This window comes from Nothobranchius furzeri, chromosome 15 (assembly GCF_043380555.1).
Source record: "Nothobranchius furzeri strain GRZ-AD chromosome 15, NfurGRZ-RIMD1, whole genome shotgun sequence".
Taxonomy (NCBI): domain Eukaryota; kingdom Metazoa; phylum Chordata; class Actinopteri; order Cyprinodontiformes; family Nothobranchiidae; genus Nothobranchius; species Nothobranchius furzeri.
The window spans coordinates 57,300,235-57,322,507 of NC_091755.1; the positions used below are offsets into that span (position 1 = coordinate 57,300,235).

At 39.0% G+C, this 22,273-nt stretch overlaps 1 protein-coding gene across 9 annotated transcripts in view; it reads left to right on the plus strand.

Annotated features, from left to right (window-relative positions):
• Positions 1-513: 513 nt before the first annotated feature.
• Positions 514-22,273, plus strand: part of LOC107391130 (serine/threonine-protein kinase WNK2) — a 55,986-nt gene continuing 34,226 nt past the window's right edge. For 4 of the 9 annotated variants that reach the window (XM_015968216.3, XM_015968218.3, XM_015968219.3 and 1 more), the window contains exons 1-2: positions 515-1,013; positions 1,214-1,967. In XM_015968216.3, the coding sequence (XP_015823702.3) occupies positions 1,338-1,967 (630 nt within the window). In that variant the 5' untranslated portion in view covers positions 515-1,013; positions 1,214-1,337. Of the gene's footprint in view, positions 1,014-1,213; positions 1,968-22,273 lie in introns of all 9 variants that reach the window. The other 5 variants (XM_015968221.3, XM_015968222.3, XM_054746041.2 and 2 more) reach the window with 2 other exon arrangements.

Here is a 22,273-nt window from a genome sequence, read left to right on the forward strand (position 1 = left end):
TAATGCATCCAAATCCCAAAATAACATTTCTGATAGTTTGGAAGATTTTCTTTAGTTACAAAATCCTTAATGTCATTATTTTTGGAAGAACTATGCCACCTCTATCTATCTATCTATCTATCTATCTATCTATCTATCTATCTATCTATCTATCTATCTATCTATCTATCATCTATCTATCTATCTATCTATCTATCTATCTATCTATCTATCTATCTATCTATCTATCTATCTATCTATCTATCTATCTATCTATCTATCTATCATCTATCTATCTATCTATTATTATTATTATTATTATTATTATATTCCAGTTAACCATATCAAACAGTCTTTTGACTGTAAAAATTATTTAATAATGGCTTCTGTATTTATCTTTAAATAATTCCAATGTCTTTTTGACTAAAGATTCTTGGATGTCTATTAGGAATGATTATATGTTACGAGGGCTTTCCGTAAACGACTCTGATGCTGTCCCGGCGTGCCGCCTGATTGGACGGTGCATTTGGCCGTTACCAGGGGCGTGGAGCCAAGCGGACTGAATGGGAAACACATTTGCGTGCCACACCACCACCTTACCAACCTAATGTTGAGAGGAGACGATGACAAACCATATTGGTCGTCCATGCAACTCGTATTTCAGGAGGTGACTACGGAGAAGCTAAAAATTCCTGTCTTTTATGTATTTGACGCGCTGTGCCTACAGCATCTACGAAGGAGAAGGACCAGAGAGACATAGGTCTGCGAAAACAGGGATGCGAGGATTTACCTTGAGATAATTATAGCATATCAGTCATTTCCCCCTCCTTGTCAGCATGGGGTATGTGTTCATTAGCCAAGCCTGAGCTGGGGCGGTGTTTGGCTAACTCATGTGTATGAAAATGGGTAGAATATTCAGATATGACGTTTTTAAAGTCCACGTTTAGTCATGGAGTGTTTGCTAACCTGACAGCTTCGCCTCCTCGCTGTGTGTCGGTGAGTCTGGGTGGTTGAGCCGCCGCTGTTGGAGCAAGGTAAGTGGAGTCTTTTTTTAGTGTGGTTGTAATTATTCTGCACTAATTAATAGGCTTGCTAGTAAACGCCTTTGCATGCATCTATTGTTGGCGTGCATATAGTAAAATGTTGTGTGTTTCAAATGAATTGACGTGACTTGATATGCAGCTTTAAAATCTGATGAAATCTTGCCCATCTCACCCACCCCGGTGCTGTTTAGGGCCTCTGCTGACAAACTGCGTCACCGGGTGGGCGCTGCAGGTATTCATCTGTAAATCTGCGTTTGCAAATTGAAGCCATGGCACGAAGCACCTGGAAACCCAAGTGACTGAACTTAAATCTCCATGGAGCCAGGCGCAAATCCCAACTCCGAGGTCCTCCAAGAGCCCAAGTATTCCTCTGTACCCAGTTCTTTGGCTGTAAATACGTATGAGGCCATGGCTGATGGAAATGCCCATCTTGTGGACTCAGTAGTTAGAGGTGGGAGTGATCCCAGCACTTCCATTAATCTGAAGACTGTGCATCACAGATTTATCAGGAAAAGTCTGTGGTTTTCAGACACAGATGAGCAGACTTTTGAAGCTCCAGAAAGTGACAACGGGAGTAAAATCCTAAACATAAACTTGAGAAGCATCGTGGACAGGACTCTGGGCACTAGCTGTGGAGTACAGGAGTGTTCCAGTACTGAAAGTCAGTGCGGGCAGAAAGACAGTGCAACAGAGAGCACCAGTGCTGACGAGGACAAGGACAGAGGTGGACAAGCTTTGAATGTTACCTGCAGCGATGTTGGTAAAGTCGCCATCAAGGCAGCCAGTGAGGAGAACGAAGAGGAAGCGGAGATGAAAGCTGTTTCCACGTCTCCAGGAGGAAGGTTCCTTAAATTTGACATCGAACTCGGGAGAGGATCTTTCAAAACGGTCTACAAAGGCCTGGACACGGAGACCTGGGTGGAAGTGGCCTGGTGCGAACTGCAGGTGAAGTACTAATCATTTATTTTTTGTTTTTAAATCTCATTCACAAACTGAGTATCAGTTGTTGGAAAGTCAACAAAAAAAATCTATCGAGCAAATAGTTATTTTTTCTAAATTTAAATTCTAGTGAGACAGTAAAGACATTGCCTAATTTAAAATGTCATTTTTTGGTATTGGTATAATCTTTTGCATAAATGCATGTATTTAATAATGATGCAAGAATGTCCAGCTCAGACAGGGTTCTTCTTATAGTAATATAGCTGTCTTTTGTGCATTCATTCTGTATCTCTTCTAACTGCATTATTTAGTCTGCAAGAAAAAGCTACAACAAAAGTTAATGGAGACAAATGCTACTGTCCTAATGTCACAAGTTTTTAAACTTTACATTAAAATTCTAATTTCTTGCATTTTACAGACAGAAAATCACAAACATAAGGCAGTGCTAAGGCATTAACTAATTATTTCTGTCCTGTGGCGACTGCTGGAGGGATTATTTTGCTCTTCCTCTGTCTCCTAGGCAGCTTAACAGTGACTGTAGTAGGCATGACTGACCCCCACAGAAAGAAAGTAAACCTCTCCTGTTTGTTTGTCTTCACAGTTTAGAAAAATTGTATGACATGAATTCCATCAAGCTTGATATAAGTTGTAACAGTTTGGCCTGGTGACACGTCCGGCCACTGAGCAGATATCAGAGTGGCTGCATGTGGGTGCTCTCCCCCAGCAGTCCTAACTGGTTCCACTCCAAACATCCCTCCCTCTGTGCAACAGGAGGTAGAGACAGGAAGCAGCTGAGGTGCAGCTTGGCCTGCTGGGAACTGAACAACGGTCAATGGGCTCAATGCAGGGGGACTAAAAATACGCAACGTCAATAGTCCTCAAGATAACAGAACGTAAACTGCTGATGCATCTAAAATAACAAAATGACTGTGTTATCACAAGAGAGAAAATCATCTGATCACTCAGAAAAAGCTTTAGTGTGAGCTAATTTAAGGCTTAGTCTGGATGATGTCATCCAGACTGGTTGTGAGCATTTCCATGCTTTCATCAGCTTGACTTACTGCTGCAGGTGATCTTAGAACAGGAAGCAATTACAGCTCTTTTCTTTTTCCTCATTGACACATGAAAATATCCACTAATGGACACTCCATAGAAGATGTCATCTTTTGAAGTAGCCACAGTCATTCGACCAGCCACAACGTTCACACAACTGCCTGACTAATAGGATTTTAGCCACTCAATCATTTAACATTTCCACCCGTTTTTTTATCTTGTTTCAACAAAGAAACTAAATGTTACTCTTACTTGTTAATTTGTTTCATACTTTGGCTTTCCTTCTATGTGGGTTGATGGCACCAGCTGTGTAATCACCTATAACAATTCAATTCAATTCAAAGATTTTTTATAAATCCCAGAGGGAAATTAGAGTTTCAGTACACCCAATTCTGAGATCAGACATACATAGACATAGACACATGACAAGAATTGGTGACTGCGGTCATTCGCAACCCGAGTCGCGCTACCTTAATAGTAATCAGAGGGTTTATATGAGGATTGAGTCAGGTGGTGGAAAAAAAAGGCACTTCAGAGTTACCCTCCACAGGGAGGGCAGCTTTGCTATGCAAAAAACACCTCAGACAGAAATGCGACAGACTTCAGACATTACACAACATAAGTGTCCACTAGGTGGGGTGGTAGGGTTGGGGACTCTCTACAAATCAGTGCATCTAATGCAGGGTTGTCAAACTCATTTTAGCTCAGGGGCCACATTGAGGGAAATCTAGTCCCAAGTGGGCCGGACCGGTAAAAACAACTTCAGATTGTTTTCTTTGTTTTAATACAATCAATATAAAACAAAGCTTGAGCATGAGGACAGTGTATCCAAAATAGTACACCTGAAGTGTACTTGAAAATTTGGAAAAAAAATTTAAAAATCAATAAATAAAAAAACATTCCTTAGTGATTCAAAGAGCTTACAGATCACAAGGCAAGATCAGTTTCATGCAGCACTTAAAGTATATTTGACTCATTTTACTTAACATCTTTTAGCTTTCACCAGCACATCAATATCAGAAGTCCCATCCTGAGTGGCGGCCATCTTCAGGATGTGAGTCAAGTTCTTGTGTGAGCCTTGAGCGCAGCTTTGTTTTATTTATACTCATTACAGAGAAAACTTGCTCACAAAGATATGTTTATTTTCACTCTACATTTTAAAGTATGAAAATAAAGTTTACACAACCATCTCGCGGGCCAGATTTAACCCGTTTGCGGGCCGGATCCGGCCCGCGGGCCGTATGTTTGACACCCCTGATCTAATGGATTGTAGTTTGAGCTGCTGTAAATTAAATTACTAAAACAATTTTATGATAATAGTTTCATTTGATAGTTGTGTTATAGGGCTGGGCAATAAGTCTAAAATTTATCGTTATCAAAATTTCTGACTTATTGATAATTTTTCCCATGTCAATAAATTTCATAATAAAAAAATGAAAAGACGTGTGAAGGTTGGCAACGTTCATGTCCCTTTAAAAAGCTGTACCACCTTGAATCACGTCAAAATGTGAGTCAACGTAATACACATGACAGGCCCATCTAGTGGGCAACTTTTGTTTCTGCGCATACCTGTAGTTATCGATCAATTTATCGTTATCAAGGTGAAATCCTCAATATATCGCAATATTGATTTAGGCCATATCACCCCGCCATGTTGTGTTATTTAAACATTTAATTATTTTGTGGTGCTCATCTCTTTTATTGCTCTGTAGTTCATCAGTTTGGTTATTTTGTTTAAAGGTGTGGTTCACTGAAAACTAGGGCTGCACGATATTAGGAAAACCTGCGATAATCGATAACAGTGCTTAATTTTGCGATATCGATATTACTCACGATAAATGAACAAATACTAAAGTATGCAGTGTTGATGTCATCTGGTGTGTGATGTCTGCTCTGGGTTCAAAGCAAACAAAAACTAATGCATGAACTCTATTACAACATAACATTTTTATTGCAAAAATATGCAGCTGCACCTGTATTAGCAGCGCAACAGCTAATTCCATGCATGCAGTTTCTCAGTGACTTTAAAATGTCACCACCACCATAAAACTTTTTCTGATGCTCCAAATACAGAAAAACATCCCTTACCAGGGTTTCTTGATAAATAACAAAATCAGAAAATAAGTTTAAATGTTAAATAATAGATGATCTTCAATCGATATGGATTGATCAGAAGTTGCTATTGTAGTGTTTATTTGAAAACTATTTACAGAGCAGCCTCAGAATTGAGATTAAATATTTTTAATCACAATAGTAAAGGAGCTATTACAGAACGAGTTTTTCAATACAATCAGAACATTAATATTTAAGTGCATGAATTATTGCATCTGAACTCATGCAGTAGGAACTAGGAAATATGAAATACTAGAACCATTTTATTTAAATTTGATTAAACTGATTTTTTCCTAACGTTGTTGGCATTTTTCCCCACACACAGTTAAACCAAACAATGTTGATTGAGAGAGCGAGGGAGAGAGTTAAAATAATAAACAAATAAAAATAAAAACTCGACCGGAGTGGAGGCAGTGACTGACGCATGCACTAGTCGTTTTCAGCTCTGTCTTGTCAAATGCACCACGTACGTTACGAGAAAAGTAACTTTAAATATTCAACCGAAAAAGAGGCGAGCTGAAGAAAACCTAGGGAATACTGAAGAAACATGAGCAACAGTGAAGCAAGCACAGAGAGATCCGTTACTGTATGTGTGTGTGCGTGGATGGGCCGGACGGACTGAGCTCCCGGCTGCAGTTTTGTGTGTAGGGAGGGGCGGGTGCTCTATGTGACTGGCCAGTCACAGAGCGTGAAGACAGTCAATTACCCAATGAGGGTTTTCCGTCAGCACGATTACAGATATTTACGAGTTTTACTTGTTTCATGCTCGTATTCATCAAAAATGCTTTATCCGTACCGGATACTAGTCTGAAATGAGTATCCGGCTCATCCCTAGCTGTAACCACCCTGCCCTGCCTCCTCCTTGCTGCCTGCCGGCTGTGATCACAAGCAACAACAGTAGTTCCCGCTGCTTCTTCGGGAAATGGCGCAAAAAAAAAATCAATAAAACTTGGTATCTTGTAGGCGTGGCGCTGGGATTTCAGCCGTGGCGGCCCGCCATGGCTACGCCTATGTAAGGGAAACACTGAGCAGAATAAAGACGTCCAAAAAGTGTAGAATGCTCCTCCTCCCGCTACATGCTTGCAGTCACTGCCATTCTGTTGTTCCAATGTCGGCACGGGTGCACATCTTAGTGGCATCATGTGTTATCGCAATATCGCGGTAGAGCCAAAAACGTATCATTATCCAATTTTATATTGTTTCTACCGTATATTGTTTATATTGCCCACCCCTAATTAATTATTTAAGTTGACAGATTGGACAAGTAAAATGTAACGTGTGTGTGTGTGTGTGTGTGTGTGTGTGTGTGTGTGTGTGTGTGTGTGTGTGTGTGTGTGTGTGTGTGTGTGTGTGTGTGTGTGTGTGTGTGTGTGTGTGTGTGTATTGACATATTTGTAATATTAGCTTATTACCCCATTACCCACTGGGCAGATTTGACTGAAACTCAATAAGACATAACTGGGTGTGTTTCTGCCACTGACTAGTTTTGAAGGTGAGTCAAGGTGGGCTCCACAGTTAATGAACATTGGCAATCACCTAAAGGGTGATACTTCAGTCAGTTTTACAGAAATTAACCTCAAATGTATTGTGGTCATATCGGGAAGTCCGTAACGCCCCACACTTTGTGTGCCTTCAGGTTGTGCATGATCTTGTGCAGCTGTGTTGTGATAAAGAGATTTGACCACAATGGCAACTAGAAAAATTGCATTTGTTGCACAAATGCTGTTTGAATGCTGGACAGCTGAAACTGTAAGCTGAAGCCGCCAAACAGCTGACCTGAAGCTGAAACAAAGCAGAACTGTCGAAATAAGCTGAATGTACCGGTATTTAAAGATTTAGAAGCAAAAATCACCAACAAGCGTAATGAAGCTCAGAATATAGGCGAAGAATGGATAAAAATGCTAAACAGCAGACAATTTTAATCTTAGAACATTTATTAAAAACTCGAAATTTGAACCGTTAAGCAGCTGGCATTTGAATGAGAATAGTTTAACGGGTACATTTTTATAATTGGCTGGACTGTGGATTTAGAAATATTTGCTGATATCTGAAACTGATAGATTAACATATGTTCAGATTTGATATGGGATGGATGAAGGGTTGGATGAATGAAATAACAGATGGATTGTTGGATGGATGTTAGATGGTTTATTGGATGGATGGATGGATGGATGGATGGATAGATAGAAGCATGTATGGATTTATATGTAGATGGATGGCTTCCTTAGGCCAAGCCGATCAATTTGATGTCTCACATGCGTGGGTGTGTAGTTCCATCTAGCCAGAAGATGATTGACCTCTCTCAACCAATCAGGGAGCTGGGAGAGAGCGTGGCACTTTCCCACCTTCTGACGGTCAATCAAATTGAACTTATTTCTAGTTTTAAGTACAAACAGTTCAAAAACAGGAGTCTGTTAATGGCTCAATATTCTGCTTTTTATATTCATTCCTATGAGACTTGGTTAAAGTGATTTGTAGTTCCTTGTGTTGCCATGGTAACAGATGACAGAAGTCTGCATTAATAAAGCTATGTACAATAACACATGACTCATTTAAACTTTGAATAACATTTCTATATTAAAGTATGTTGATACAGTTGTGTGTAAAATGTTGTTAAATGTTGTTGCTAAGCACGTTGCCATGGTAACACAGAGCACAATATCAAGTTAATACAAGACTCCTGGGACCAAGCAGGTTGAATTGATGTACCATACATGTAGGTGCACATTTCCTTTTAGGCAGAAGATGATTGAAAACTCTCAGCCAATGAGAGAGCAATGAAGGAGGAGGGGGTGGTTCCTGCCTTCTGACTAGTATTAAAATGTCAGATATGCTGCTAGTTTTAAGTGTACAGAGTTTTAAGTGTATAGAGCTGGTTGGTTGGTTGGTTGGTTCGTGTGTTGGTTGGTTGGTTGGATGGATGGATGGATGGATGGATGGATGGTTGTTTGGTGTGTTGGTTGGATGGATGGATTCCTTAGGCCTAGCCGATCGATTTGATGTCTAACATGTGTGGGTGTGTAATTCCATTTAGCCAGAAGATGATTGACCTCTCTCAACCAATCAGGAGGCTGGGTGGGAGCGGGGCACTTTCCCACCTTCTGACGGTCAATCAAATTGAACGCGTTTCTACACACAGAACAAACCACACAATAACACAGTATGTGCAAGCGCTTCACCTTAAATTCTCTTAAATTCTCTTGTATGTTATTTTGTGTGTGTGGGGGGTTGGTGGTGGTGGTGGTGGGGGGGGGGGGGGGGTCATTTTGCCTTGGCCCCCAAAATGTCTTGAAACGGCCCTGGGTGTGTGACTGAGTTTTGAAGGTGATCTGAATTGTATCAAATGTATAAATATTACATGTGTGTAGTGGAGATAAATCCACCTACATTTTACTTTTCAACACTTTGTTTTGTTTTCTTGTTTTTATTGAACTATTTTCCTGTCCTGTGTCTCTCATCTTCCTGCATCATTTATGACCACATGTGACATACATATTTAAGTTTGTAGAACAAGCGTGAGATAATTGACTTACTGCTGGAAACCGCTGGCTTTTTGATTCCCGCTTCCTGTGAGCCTGCAGGCTGCTGTGAAGCTGTGAGCGAGGCAAAGCCGGCAGCCCCGCCCGTTGGAAACAGCGCGTGTGGACCGACCGTACCAACTTGAGGAATTTGGGGGGGGGGGGGACTATAATTTCTCAACAATTAAAAACACATTGTTTTGTATTTGCAGACTAACTTTTACGTTGTGGTTTTAGAAGACAATACAGGTTTACTGATAGCATTTATACATGTACAATAACTTTTGTGGGGGGGACAACTTTGTGTGAGGGGGGGACGCTTACCCCCCGTCCCCCCTGGGATCTCCGCCTATGCTCCTGTTAACGAGAGAACCCTTGAAATCTGTCCTTCAGAAGTGGAATTGGACCTGTCAAACTTCTCATCACCATTCGAAAAGTACTGCGCCGATTTGAAAAATTCAAAAAGCGTGAGTGGCAGAAGACTTTGATGATCATCTGTGCCGATTTTTATGTGCCTACCATGAATTGTTTAGAAGCTATGACGATAAACTCTTAGCTGTGTGAAGCCGAACTGAGGAGAAAATCTCTCTTCCTTTAACATGGGTTTCAATGAGCGAGAAACTGGCTCTCTCCTCCTTCTGAGGCTTGTAGCGAAAGAACGGTAACACTTCAAGATAAAATGAAACCCATTCTGAAAAGCTGACAAAAATTCCTACTTTTTGAGTTATAATTTGTTTCGGTAGTCCACACGTTCTGGGGGTAGAAAGGAGTTGTTCACAGAAGATTAGAAGTTCAAATGGCACAGTGCTGAATTCTTTAGTTAGAGTGGGAGTGACAGTTTTTTAAATTTGAATTTTCCCAAACAAATTAACCGTACGGCCACAATGTTTGGATTACAGTCATGAGTTATAGCTCAAAACGAAGGTATATTCGTTAGCTGTAAGCCAGCGTGTGTCGCATTTCAATCGGACCTACGGTTCTCTCGGGACAACGCCGGAAATGGAGCAAGGGAGGGTCACTGGTCCTATCTTTCCCCATTATAACTTGGTGAATTTTTTCTGAAAATTTCAAGTCGTACCTCAACTTCTATACTACGATTTTAGAAAAACCGTAAAAGATATCAAAAAGCCTCTTTAATATGTTAAACGGGAAAGTCTTGTGAGTTTGTTAAACTTTGAATGAAGTCTCTAAGTTAAAAGGAACCCTAGAGAGTTTGAGGTCAAAAAAGTGATAGGAATTTGCTGAAAATTGACCAATCCCATTCATTTCAATGGGAAATTTTTCGCAGTCAAAGCTTAATGACTCGAACAATTTGAAAGATATCAATGCCAAAAGTAATAGCCGGAAAGAGCTTAACGAGCTGAACGTTTTGATATAAAATGGTTGAAATAGCTCAAAATTTGAAGGAGAAGAAGAGGTTCAAAAAGTGTATGTAAGCAGAATATGGAAGAACTAGAAAAATTGCATTTATTGCACAAATGCTGTTTGAATGCTGGATAGCTGAAACTGTAAGCTGAAGCTGCTGAACAACTGTACTGAAGCTGCTGAACAGCTTAACTGAAGCTGAAACAAAGCAAAGCTGTCAAAATGAGCTAAATGTCTTGAAAGATGTAGAAGCAAAAAGCACCAACAAGCAAATAAAGCACAAAAAGTAAGTGAAGAATAGAGAAAAATAATGCTAAATAGCAAAAAAATAAAAAATAAAACTTAAATCTGTGAACATTATTTAAAAATCTGGACAGCTTAAATGTCTAAACACCTGTTATTTCAGTTGGACAAGTTTAACAGTTTAATCTTTACATTTAGCTGAACTGTGAAATTAGCAGTATATGCTAAATTTGGTAACTGATTGCTGAAGTTGTTGAATAGCTGAAGTAAGCTGAAACTAAGCTTAAATGTCAAATGAGCTGAATGTAGTGAAAGATGTGAAAGCAAAAAGCACAAAGAAGCAGAAAAAGCACAAAAAGTAAGTGAAGAATCAAGAAAACTAATCCTAAATAGCAGAAAACTCAAATCTGTGAACACTGTTTAAAAAAATTGGACAGCTAAAATGTCTAAACACCTGTTATTTCAGTAGGACTAGTTTAACTAGTTTAACAGTTTAATTAACATTTAGCTGAACTGTCTAATTAGCATCATACGCTGAATTCAGAAACTAATTGCTCAAGCTGAAACTAAGCTAAACTGTTAAAATGAGCGGAATGTTTTGAAAGATTTAGAAACAAAAAGCACCAAAATGTAAATAAAGCACAAAAAGTGAAGAACTGACAAAACAATCCTAAACAGCAGAAAACTGAAATCTGAACATTATTTAAAAATCTGGACAGCAAAAATGTCTAAACACTTGTTGTTTGAGTAGGACTAGTTTAACAGTTTCATTTTTATATTTAGTTGAACTGTGAAATGAGTAGCATAAGCCAAATTCAGAAACGGATTGCTGAAGCTGCTGAATAGCTGGCGTGAAGCTGAAACTAAGCTAAACTGTCAAAATGAGCTGAATGAATTTAAAGATTTAGAAGCAAAAATCACCAACAAGTGTAATAAAGCTCAGAATATAGGTGAAGAATGGATAAAAAAAATGCTAAACAGCAGAAAACTTTAATCTTTGAACATTTATAAAAACTCGAAATTTGAAATGTTAAACAGCTGGCATTTGAATGAGAATAGTTTAACGGGTACATTTTTACAATTGGCTGAAATGTGAATTTAGAAATATTTGCTGATATCTGAAACTGATAGATTAACATATGTTTATATTTGATATGAGATGGATGAATGGTTGGATTAATGAAATAACAGATGGATTGTTGGATGGATGTTAGATGGTTTATTGGATGGATGGATGGATGGATGGATGGATGGATTCCTTAGCCCAAGCCGATCGATTTGATGTCTCACATGCGTAGGTATGTAATTCCATTTAGCCAGAAGATGATTGACCTCTCTCAACCAATCAGGGAGCTGGGAGGGAGCGGGGCACTTTCCCACCTTCTGACAGTCAATCAAATTGAACTTATTTCTAGTTTTAAGTACAAACAGTTCAACAAGATCAAAAACAGGAGTCTGTTAATGCTTCAATATTCTGCTTTTTACATTCATTCCTATGAGAGTTGGTTAAAGTGTTTTGTAGTTCCTTAAGTTGCCATGGTAACAGATGACAGGAGTCTGCATTTTCAAAACAATGTACAATGTCACATGACTTTTTTAAACTTTGAATAACATTTCTATATTAAAGTATGTTGATACATTTGTGTCTAAAATGTTGTTAAATGTTGTTGTTAAGCACGTTGCCATGGTAACGCAGAACACAATATCAAGTTAATACAAGACTCCTGGGACCAAGCAGGTTGAATTGATGTACCATCTGTGGGTGCAAATTTCCTTTTAGGCAGAAGACAATTGAAAACTCTCAACCAATGAGAGAGCAGCGAAGGAGGAGGGGGCGTTTCCTGCCTTCTGACTAGTGTTAAAATGTCAGCTATGCTGCTAGTTTAGTTTTCAATTCAATTCAATTCAAAAATACTTTATTAATCCCAGAGGGAAATTGATTAAGGGTGGGTGGGTGGGAGGGAGGGAGGGTGGGGGTGTGGGGGGGTCGGTCGGTCGGTCGGATTGATGGTTGGTTGGATGGATGGATGGATTGATGGTTGGTTGGATGGATGGATTGATGGTTGGTTGGTTGGTGGGTTGGTTGGATGGATAGATGGATGGATGAATGGATGGATGGATGGTTGGTTGGATGGATGGATTCCTTAGGCCTAGCCGATCGATTTGATGTCTCACAAGTGTGGGTGTGTAATTCCATTAAGCCAGAAGACGATTGACCTCTCTCAACCAATCAGGGGGCTGGGTGGGAGCGGGGCACTTTCCCACCTTCTGACGGTCAATCAGATTGAACTTGTTTCTAGTTTGAAGTACAGATAGTTCAAAAAGATTAAAAAAAGGAGTCTGTTATTGGCTCAATATTCAGCTTTTTAATATTAATTCCTTGGTTAAAGTGATATGTAGTTCCTTGTGTTGCCATGGTAACAGATAATGCATTTAAAATTGAATACAAGATTCCTGAGACCAAACTGGTCGATTTGATGTGTCATTTGTGTGGGTGCTGGATTCTGATTGGACAGAAAATGGTTGAACACTCTCAACCAATCAGAGAGCAGCACTGTTTTCCCTCCTTTTCCCCCTGGCTGTTGGAGGCCTGCAGCTGTACTGTTAATGAGAGAAGCCTTTAAATCTGTCCTTCAGAAGTGAAATTGGACCTGTCAAACTTCTCATCACCATTTGAAAAGTACTGCACCGATTTGAAAAATTCAAAAAGCGTGAGCGGCAGAAGGCTTTGATGGTCATCGGTGTGTATTTTTATGTGCCTACCATGAATTGTCTAGAAGCTATGACAAGAAAATTTTAGCTGTCTGAAGCCGATCAGAGGAGAACATCTCTGCTCCTTTAACATGGGTTTCAATGAGAGAAAAGCTGGGTCTCTCCTTTTTCTGAGGCTTGTAGCGAAAGAACGGTAACACTTACAGATAAAATGAAACCCATTCTGAAAAGCTGACAAAAATTCCTACTTTTGAGTTATAATTTGTTTTGGTAGTCCAAACGGTCTGGGGGTAGTAAAGAGTTGTTCACAGAAAATGTGAAGTTCAAAAGTTAGAGTGCGGAATTTTCAGTTTAGAGTGGGCAGAGACATTTTTTTAAATTTGAATTTTCTCAAACAAATGAACCGTACAACCACAATGTTTGGAGTACAGTCATGACTTGTAGCTCAAAACGAAGGTATTTTTGTTAGCTGTAAGCCAGTGTGTGTCTCATTTCAATCGGACCTACGGTTCTCTCGGTACAACGCCAGAAATGGAGAAAGGGAGGGTCACTGCTCCTATCTTTCCCCATTATAACTTTTGTGATTTTTTTCTGAAAATTTCAAGTCGTACCTCAACTTCTACCTGCGATTTTAGAAAAACCGTAAAAGATATCAAAAAGCCTCTATAATATGTTAAACAGGAAAGTCTTGTGAGTTTGTTAAACTTTGAATGAAGTCTCTAAGTTAAAAGGAACCCTATAGAGTTTGAGGTCAAAAAAGTGATAGGAATTTGCTGAAAATTGACCAATCCCATTCATTTCAATGGGAAAATTTTCGCAGAAAAAGCCTAATAACTCGAAAAATTTTAAAGTTATATATGCCAAAAGTAATAGCCGGAAAGAGCTTAACGAGCTGAACGTTTTGGTATAAAATTGTTGCAATAGCTCAAAATTTGAAGGAGAAGAAGAGGTTCAAAAAGTGTACGGAAGCAGAATAAGAAGAAGAAGCAGAAGAATAAAGAGAAACAGGAAAACAATTGTTTGAATGCTTAACAGCATTCAAACAATAAAGAGAAACAGGAAAACAATAGTTTGAATGCTTACCAGCATTCAAACAATAACATGATGGTTTCTAAACACTTGATGATCTAAGCTCTGCCATGAAATATGGCAGGTGATCTTATGCATCTCTTCAATGCTGCCCAGGAATGCTGGCCCTAATGATGTAAAACTGACTGAAATAAATAAAAAGTACTTTTCTAAAGACTCGCCACTTAGCTGTTTTGTAAGTATGCCTCACAATCAGGAAATTCAGACTCGGATTGATGGTGCAGATACAGAATCCATGTTAGCGTTATGTCTACTTTCCTGCTGTCATATGAGAATTACTTATCACACCAAAAGCTGTTCTCTAAGCCAAGAAAAACCCATACTGCCCACAATCGCATCAGATCTTGGACAAATTCAACAACACTGTCAGGCACAGGTACCAGCATGTCTTAAGACTGTCCCGATGAAGATTTCATTCCTGGCTTGTGTCTTTGCCCTGAGTAGATGACTTAAATTGTGGTAGATATTAGTTTTCTATAGAAGTTGAAAGAAGGCCAGATTACATTTACTAATTTAGTTTCTTCTAATGGTCACTTCCTGGCCTAGAAATGTATATCTACTTTTGTATAGTCTTTTCTTTCCCTCCCTCGAACCCTTCGCTTCCTTCCGTGCCTATCTCCCTCACATCTCTGTTTCTGTGCCAGACTTCTAGCACAACACAGATGGCCCTGGCTCAAGCAATGATGTTGATCTGAGAGGATGCCAGAGTTTGCTGTCGCTGTTAAACATTTCATCTTTTTCTTTTTTCTGTCGTTTCTGACAGGAATTTGACTTTTAAACTTCTTGTTTCTGCCAGTTGGGACTCTGCATGAAGATTTAGATCTCAATGCTTGGTGCTATGCACACTCTTGCAAACAAGTTACTTCTTGAGTGTTTGCATGCTTTTCTTGTTTCCGTTGTCAGTAGCTGGATTTTCAGCAGATTATTGTTTAATGCTTGTTAAAGATAGAACAGGTTACTTTTTGAATATACACAATTCTAAAGTCCAACCCCCTTTCCTTCAGGCGCCCCTCCCCTAACCTATAACCAGAATACAGGAATGTGTAGTGCTTGCTCCCAAGGGTTCAGTTTTCAAGCCATTGTTGACACCTTTTCAGCCATATTTCCTAATGTAGTGCATATATACTACTGTATAACAGTTTAGTATGCTAGCTAATGTAGTGTGGTGCTTTTATGGTGGATAAACAAGGCAGTTTTTAGCTTTCTTAGTTTATTCATAAATTCAAAGTCACAGCAGCTCAGCGTCACCAAAAGTCTGAGGCAAACAAACAAATCTAGCTGAGAAGTCTAACAGTAACTAGGACAGTTGTTTTAGTTACAGCACAAGGATTTACTTTACTCTTGGATTTGATTAGCTCTTGTTGTAAGACAGACAATTTCTGAAGTGTAGCATATGGCTTTCTATTTAAAGTGAACATGTGTATATCAAGCAATCAGAGCTTCTACTTCGTTTCTCATTTGGAAAAAAGAGTAAATAGTCCAAGATACCCAAGTTGTTCATTGGTTCCAACTCATTTTTCGTCCAGTGGCTCAGGACACTGAGGGCAGTCAGACTCAGCGAGTGTAGCTAATGTCATAGCAGCGGTCCCATCTTCACACATGCTTGAATTCCAGAGTCACTCATTTAACTGGAGGGCTCCAGGGAAAGGCAAACCTGTTGGAGCCATCACAATGTTGCCTAAGGTAAAACTCCAACAGGAATGACGGAAAAGTTGCCAGTTTTTTAAATGAAGGCCAAGAGCATAGTCAGAAACTGTTTGTTGGTGTCAAACATTTCACTTGTATGTTGTGTTTTTGTCAGTTGTTCAAATGAAATCCTGTACAACAAACTGAGGATTGGGATCCATGTACTGAAATGTAGTTTATCTAAAAAAAAGAAAGTCTGATCACTGTCCCACTTTCTCTGAAAGGCAAAAAGATTCTGAGAAATAACGATTCCAGAGAATTGTGCTATAGCATGCATGCATGAACCAAACCACTAAAAGTATAAAAGCATAACTTTTAAATGCACTGTTGCAACAATACTTGTCCTGTAATGACTAGATGGTGTTCTAAAAGTATAAATTATAAACACAAAGCAGTACAGTTATAATCAGAGAACTTGCTGTATAAGCTGTTGGTAGATTTGTGAAATCCCACTAAAGTCCTCTGTTTGGAATTCCTTGCAACATCTTTTTAGGTTAATGATAATTATTATGCTCTTTGGTTCAATTTAGCCTTATTAAAACTGCTTCAAAATTCCAGCATGTTGGGATTAGCCACTGTAGACCTCTTGATCCCAGATTAATTTAAGATCAGATGTTACAGTGGCCAGACATTTTTCTCAAGTCACACTCCCTTCTAGTGTTACATAAAGTGTAAACACTCTTCACTAATGGCTACAGCTCTGTCTCCAGTGATCATATCAGGATTTAGTGAGAACCCTGCAGCAATGCACTTCACATTTGGAGTTGAACCCAAATGGCCTTTGATCCTGCTGTTCCGTATCCCTACATTAGGGGGTGTCACCACAGCTCATTAGGAATAATAATCCCATTGGAGGGGGTTTAGCATGAATACCTGCATAAGGTTGCATCCTGTTCAGGCCTCCTGCTTAGGTTCTTGGGGCACAAACAAAGATTACTTTTACTACACAGTCTTCTTGACCTGTGCTTTGCTAAGTTGCTTAAATAATGAGTAAAACAAACAAAAGGCCACACATTGCTACTTGTTCGCGTTGCAGAAATCTGCTCATTTATTGTATTTAGAATATTTTTTCTTCAAATGGTTTTTCCATATTAGATAATGATATAGCTGAAAATTCTGTTGTTTAGGGTGCTTACCTTCTTGCACAGATTGTATATTATTGTGTTTTTTATGTGAATGCAGCAAAAGCTTTACAGACAGAACCTTTTTAAAACAAGAAATGTGGCCATTTTCTTTCAACTGAGTTGCAACAAAAGTGGTTAAAAATAGACATGAGGAGTTGCACAATGTGTTTTATTCAAACATTATATGTACCCCTTTTATGTATTTTATCAGACATTAAAAAAATAGAGTGTAATAATGCTGATATATTTATTTAGCAATAACTGGAGTTTCGTTTTGAGAAAAGCTTGTTGAATTTAATGCTGTTTAATACATTTAAAACAAACATTCTACAGTCGAAATGGGATGATGCAGAATTTACATTTTCTATGTCATTTAATTAATTAATTGATTAATTATTAAAATGATAAATCTGACTTATTTTTTGTTTGCAAACACATCCTCAAGATTATGTTTGACACTTATTAGCAAAATAAATCAAGAATTAAGTCTTTCTTTGATTCAGTATTTAGTGTTTCTGTCCTGCAGTTTTTAAACCTCGTAGACATTACAGATGCTTTAACAAAGCTTTTCAAAACAAAAAGAAACAAGGAACTATTTTGTTATTGATGTTATTCATTTGTATTGTGATGTAAAGTAAAAAAAAACTTCTCTAAAAACTCGTTAATGCCCCTGAACAAGGAAACACTGGTGTTACACACCAGAAAGCACCTGAGCTTTTGGTTCCAGAGAAAATTCCTGAACGTTAGTATTCCTTTATAATGTTCTCATTTATTGCCTTTTCCATTCTGGTCCAATGTTTCTGCAAGGTTGATGACAAAAATAATCCTGCTTCCTGCTGCAGGTTGGTCTGACGAACATTTTCAGTCACATTCAAAAGGAAGAACAACAAACACAAATCTACTTTTTGACTTCCTCCTGCAGATCTATGCTGAGGAATGTGTTATTCGTGTTCTGGAACAGGGTTGGGCATTAAAAAGGTAGTAGCATAATCTTTAGTATACAACAATAGCAACAGTTTTCCTTTGAATCCAATTATTGAAACTATAAACCTCATGCGCCTTATTTCTAATGAGGGATTGAGGACTTCTGGTGTTAATCCTGCTTTTAGTTGACCTAGAGTGTGAGCTACAGCTATGCTGTGTTGAGGTCACAGCTGACCTGCTTCATGAATAAGGACTCAGTCAACCTGTCGAAATAAAGAGAATTTAAGTCTGCAGAAGCATTCAGCATGCTTATGAGGCAGTTTTTGACAGATTTTTTTAAATGCATCACAGGATTTAAGTCACAATGATGCATTTGAATTAGATGATCCCTGCTGGTCCTCTCCCTATGTGGTGTTTAGTTTGGATGTAGGAATCCTGCTGAATGATGGCTTCTCAGCCTCCTTTCTCCCACACTGCAGCACTTGGTACAATGTTCAGAGAGAAGGGTGGCCAGGCCACCAAGTTCAGCCCAGATATTTATTTCCTTCAACTTAAGAGGAGATGAGTAAATCTGCTATCCTGTGTATCGTAGCACCATAGCCATCTGTAGCTAGTATTATTAGTTACCCAATTATTTTTACAATAGGTCAGCGTGGCTGTGGCGCCATTAAGCCTGGATGTTTGGAGTTTACGCTGCAGTGTGTTTTGAAGATGTCACTGCCAGCTGTCATTCTAGACAAACTAAAGCACAACACGAAAAAACATAGCTGCTAACACTGCTTATTTCCTGTTTCATTTAAAATTTAAAACTGAGTTTAAAGAGTTATAAATAGCATATTTTTGTTTTAGACTTTTTCAATGTTTTCAGGAGTGTTTGCAGATATTAGATAATTCTCAAGAAAACTGTCTGAAAGATATACGTCTTATTCTCTACTATTCTCTAGACTGTAATGAGAAAAAAACTGAAATAGTATTTGTTCTCAAAAAAATCTATAAATTCTTTTGCAAAGATGGTTTTTACTCTAACATTATCAGCCATTCTAGAAATGAGTACATTTCCTTTGTTTTTGTTGAATGACTTGGTTCTGACTCTACTTAATCAATTTAGGATTTCAATTAAATTATTTTCTGCAAATTGTTTGTCCTTAATTTGCCAAAATAAACACCAAAACATCGGCCAACCTGAAACTGAGAAAACTTTTCTAGTTTTTAGAATTTATCATCTTCACGCTGATAAAAAAATATGTATTATCTTAATAGTGTTATTTTTAATTAATGTGAGTCAGCCAAAATGGTTATTGGCAAGTCAGGCTTGACATGAGTGGGAAATTGGTATCAGTATGACTGCATTCCAATTCAGTTTCTATCCTTAGCAAATGTTGTTCAACATCCATTTGTTACTTATTTCCTTTATGTATTGTTTAGGTCAGCTCAAGTTATTCATGCATGAAAAGAGAAGTAGTTATTTTAGCTGTTGAAGGCTCATTTAGGGCTTCTCATTGAAGCTAGATGGTGCAGATATTTAATTTGGGCTTTAAGACACAGATGTCACTTCTCATTTTTATTTATAATTTTCCCTTGTCGGACTTTGAATGCAGCTGTGTCCTTTTATCCTGTTTTGTATGCAGTGGCTGCATGGCTGTATATCTCAAACAGGTCTAATAGCTGCTGATCCAAACATGCTGCACACATGATCGATGGGGCTCGCTTCATCTGCTGGCTCATGACTGCCTGCATCAAGTTTTGTTACAACATCAGGGTTCCGCTCAGCGACTCTACCAGGCCATTCCGTGTACCTACCCTGTCCAGGTACTCCGAAGGTTTCTAAAAATGGCCTGGTCGGCCAACCCGGTGATGAGGAGGCACACGCATGCTGGACAGTTCTGGTAGTGCAAACACACAGTATAAACCAGTGCACTAAGCATCTGTTAAAGATGAGTGGTGGTTGTGGCCAAAACAATATATCATCAGTCTTTCAGCTTGAGAAACTAGATTATTTCCTATGATTCTGATTATTTTCATTGTTTGAAAATAAAGAGTGAAGATTTGGCTCCAAGTCTGGTCATCTGCAACCTCTAGCAAAAAAACTGGTTACATTAAGTATCGATAAAGCATCGCATTATCGTGAATGAAAATGAACCTTTTCATATCAGGGTTGAGAATGTTTTAGACTCATTTGTTTAGTGGTTTTTGTTTTCAGGATGTGTGTGACTTCTGACCTCTGTTGTCGCTTGGCTTCCTGGGGCTGGAGGCTAGGAGGGCAGGATTATGTAATGTAGGTAGTGAGCTTTAGTGGTTTTTGCAGCTCATTCCAGTCGTTGGAAGCAGCAAACTGGAATGAAGAGTGGCCAAAAGAGGGGCAAGCTTTGGGAATAACCATAGAGATTAAGTTAAAAGCGTAAATTGCGCTGGTTATTGGAAGAAAAGGATTGCTGAGTGATAAATTAAATTGAGTTTATGAAGAAGTTTTTTGGAAGCAGTCCTATAAATGATGTCACCGTAGTCTAAGATGGGAAGGATTGTTATTTTGACCAAGGTTTGCTTTGCAGAATGAGTACAGGATGACCTGTTGCGGTATAGAAACCCAATTCTTGGAGAGGGTGCTCGCTGCAGAACTACAAAGGCGGAGCTGCACCATAAGGTGGAGCTGCACCAGAGTCAGCCCCGCCCATTCACGCAAACTCAGCCTAGCCCTCTGACTTCTTCTGTTTTTGTTTTTCAACTTTATCGCAAACTAACCTGACCCACATGAATTACAGCTGTTACTAGTTTACAACTGTTAATGCTATGTTCTATGCTCCAATTAAACAAGATAAATATAACTTGCTACATGACAAAGCCTGAATATACTGTATCCCAAAATGAAAAGGTTTCTTTTAGCAAATATCTGCCCACAGCCGCTCTAACAATAGTGTCCTATACAGCATTTAAGGCTTATTATTGTGTAGGCTCTGGTAGTCCAGTGGCAAAATCATCTGTCTTAAGTTTTGCTTTCCCCTCTGCTGATGCTGGTTCGACTCTCTGTGGGCTCGGCAGCAATCTATTTAGCCAGTTGAACCATTTAATTTGTTCATATTTTAGTTGTAATGTTTATTTTCTGCAAAATATTTATGTCTCTAAAAGTTCTTTGAATTTGGTCGTTCCTAAACAGCATTTTAGTTGAAACTCTGCTCACAAATGGACTCACACTGGCTAAATAAACTAATAAATAAAAAACAAACACATTAGTCATTATATTTTAAACGGTATACCAATGAATTGTTGTAATCATAGTACTGGCAAGTGTAGCTAGAAAAGAAGAAAAAGGGTTATAAACTACCTAATACTTCCACTACCGGGAGGCGAACCTGCGCAAAACTGCATGTCAATCTGACTCCACAACCACTTCACCACTACATCTGATAATAGGCAAGTGGCGTCACATGTAATTGTGCCATCCAGTGTGTCTTTGTAGATGGGATGTATGGTTTTTCTGCCGGTGTCTCAGTAGAAGTCATTTCAGAAATAATTTGTCAGAAAATTCACAGAATATCCAGATTTGAGAACCAAGACCAGACCCGCTTCAGGGGAGGAGACCAAATTGAAGCTGAGATGGGAGGAAAATGCATGAATGAGGCCAAAAATGGCTTTGGCGTGTTTCTTATGAGGAAATGACAATATAACACGGTAAAAAGTTCCAAAATTTAGATTTTTAATTATATGGAACCTTTACAAAAACTGTTCAGTTAACCTCTCAACTCCGTCCTCAATCTTGCATTTTAGATGATATTAGCTATAACACCCTCTTTGGTTCCAGAATGCTAACAAGTCTGACAACTGGAAGGAATTTGACTGACTGACACAGATGGAATGGGCGGGGCTGACTCTGGTGCAGCTCCACCTTCTGGTGCAGCTCCGCCTTTGTGGTTCTGCAGCGAGCACCACACTTGAATTCTTGGCTTTAATTTAGAAAGTAATTAATTAATGTGAATGCCAAATGAAATTGTGCTGTCAAGCCAGATACCCAAAAGCTTATAGGAACTGACGAGTTGTAGTTCTGTGCCATCCAGGGAAACAATACTAGGGTGGAAAGTTGATTGTGATAAGTTACGGTTGAAAATCATGAACTTTGTTTTACTTGTGTTTAAATGAAGATGAAGGTTGGAGAAGGCATGGTGTGTTGTGATAGGTTGCGTGGTGGTGCGTTGTTGCATATCAGCAAGAGTGTCACCGGTTTGAATCATGACTGCCCCCTGTCTGCTCAGAGTTGGCGTGTTCTCCTCATGCATGAGTGGGTGTTCTGGTCCTGTGGTTTCCTCCCGCAGACCAAAAATGTCAGGTTAATTGGAGCCTGTAAATTTTGCTTAGGTGTGAATTGTTTTTGGTCTCTGCATGTCCCTGTGATGGACCTGTCCAGTGAGTCCCCTGCCTCTCGACCAATGACTGCTTGAGTTGAGCTAAAGCTTCCCATGACCCTACTGAAGAATGAGATGATGAATGGATGAAA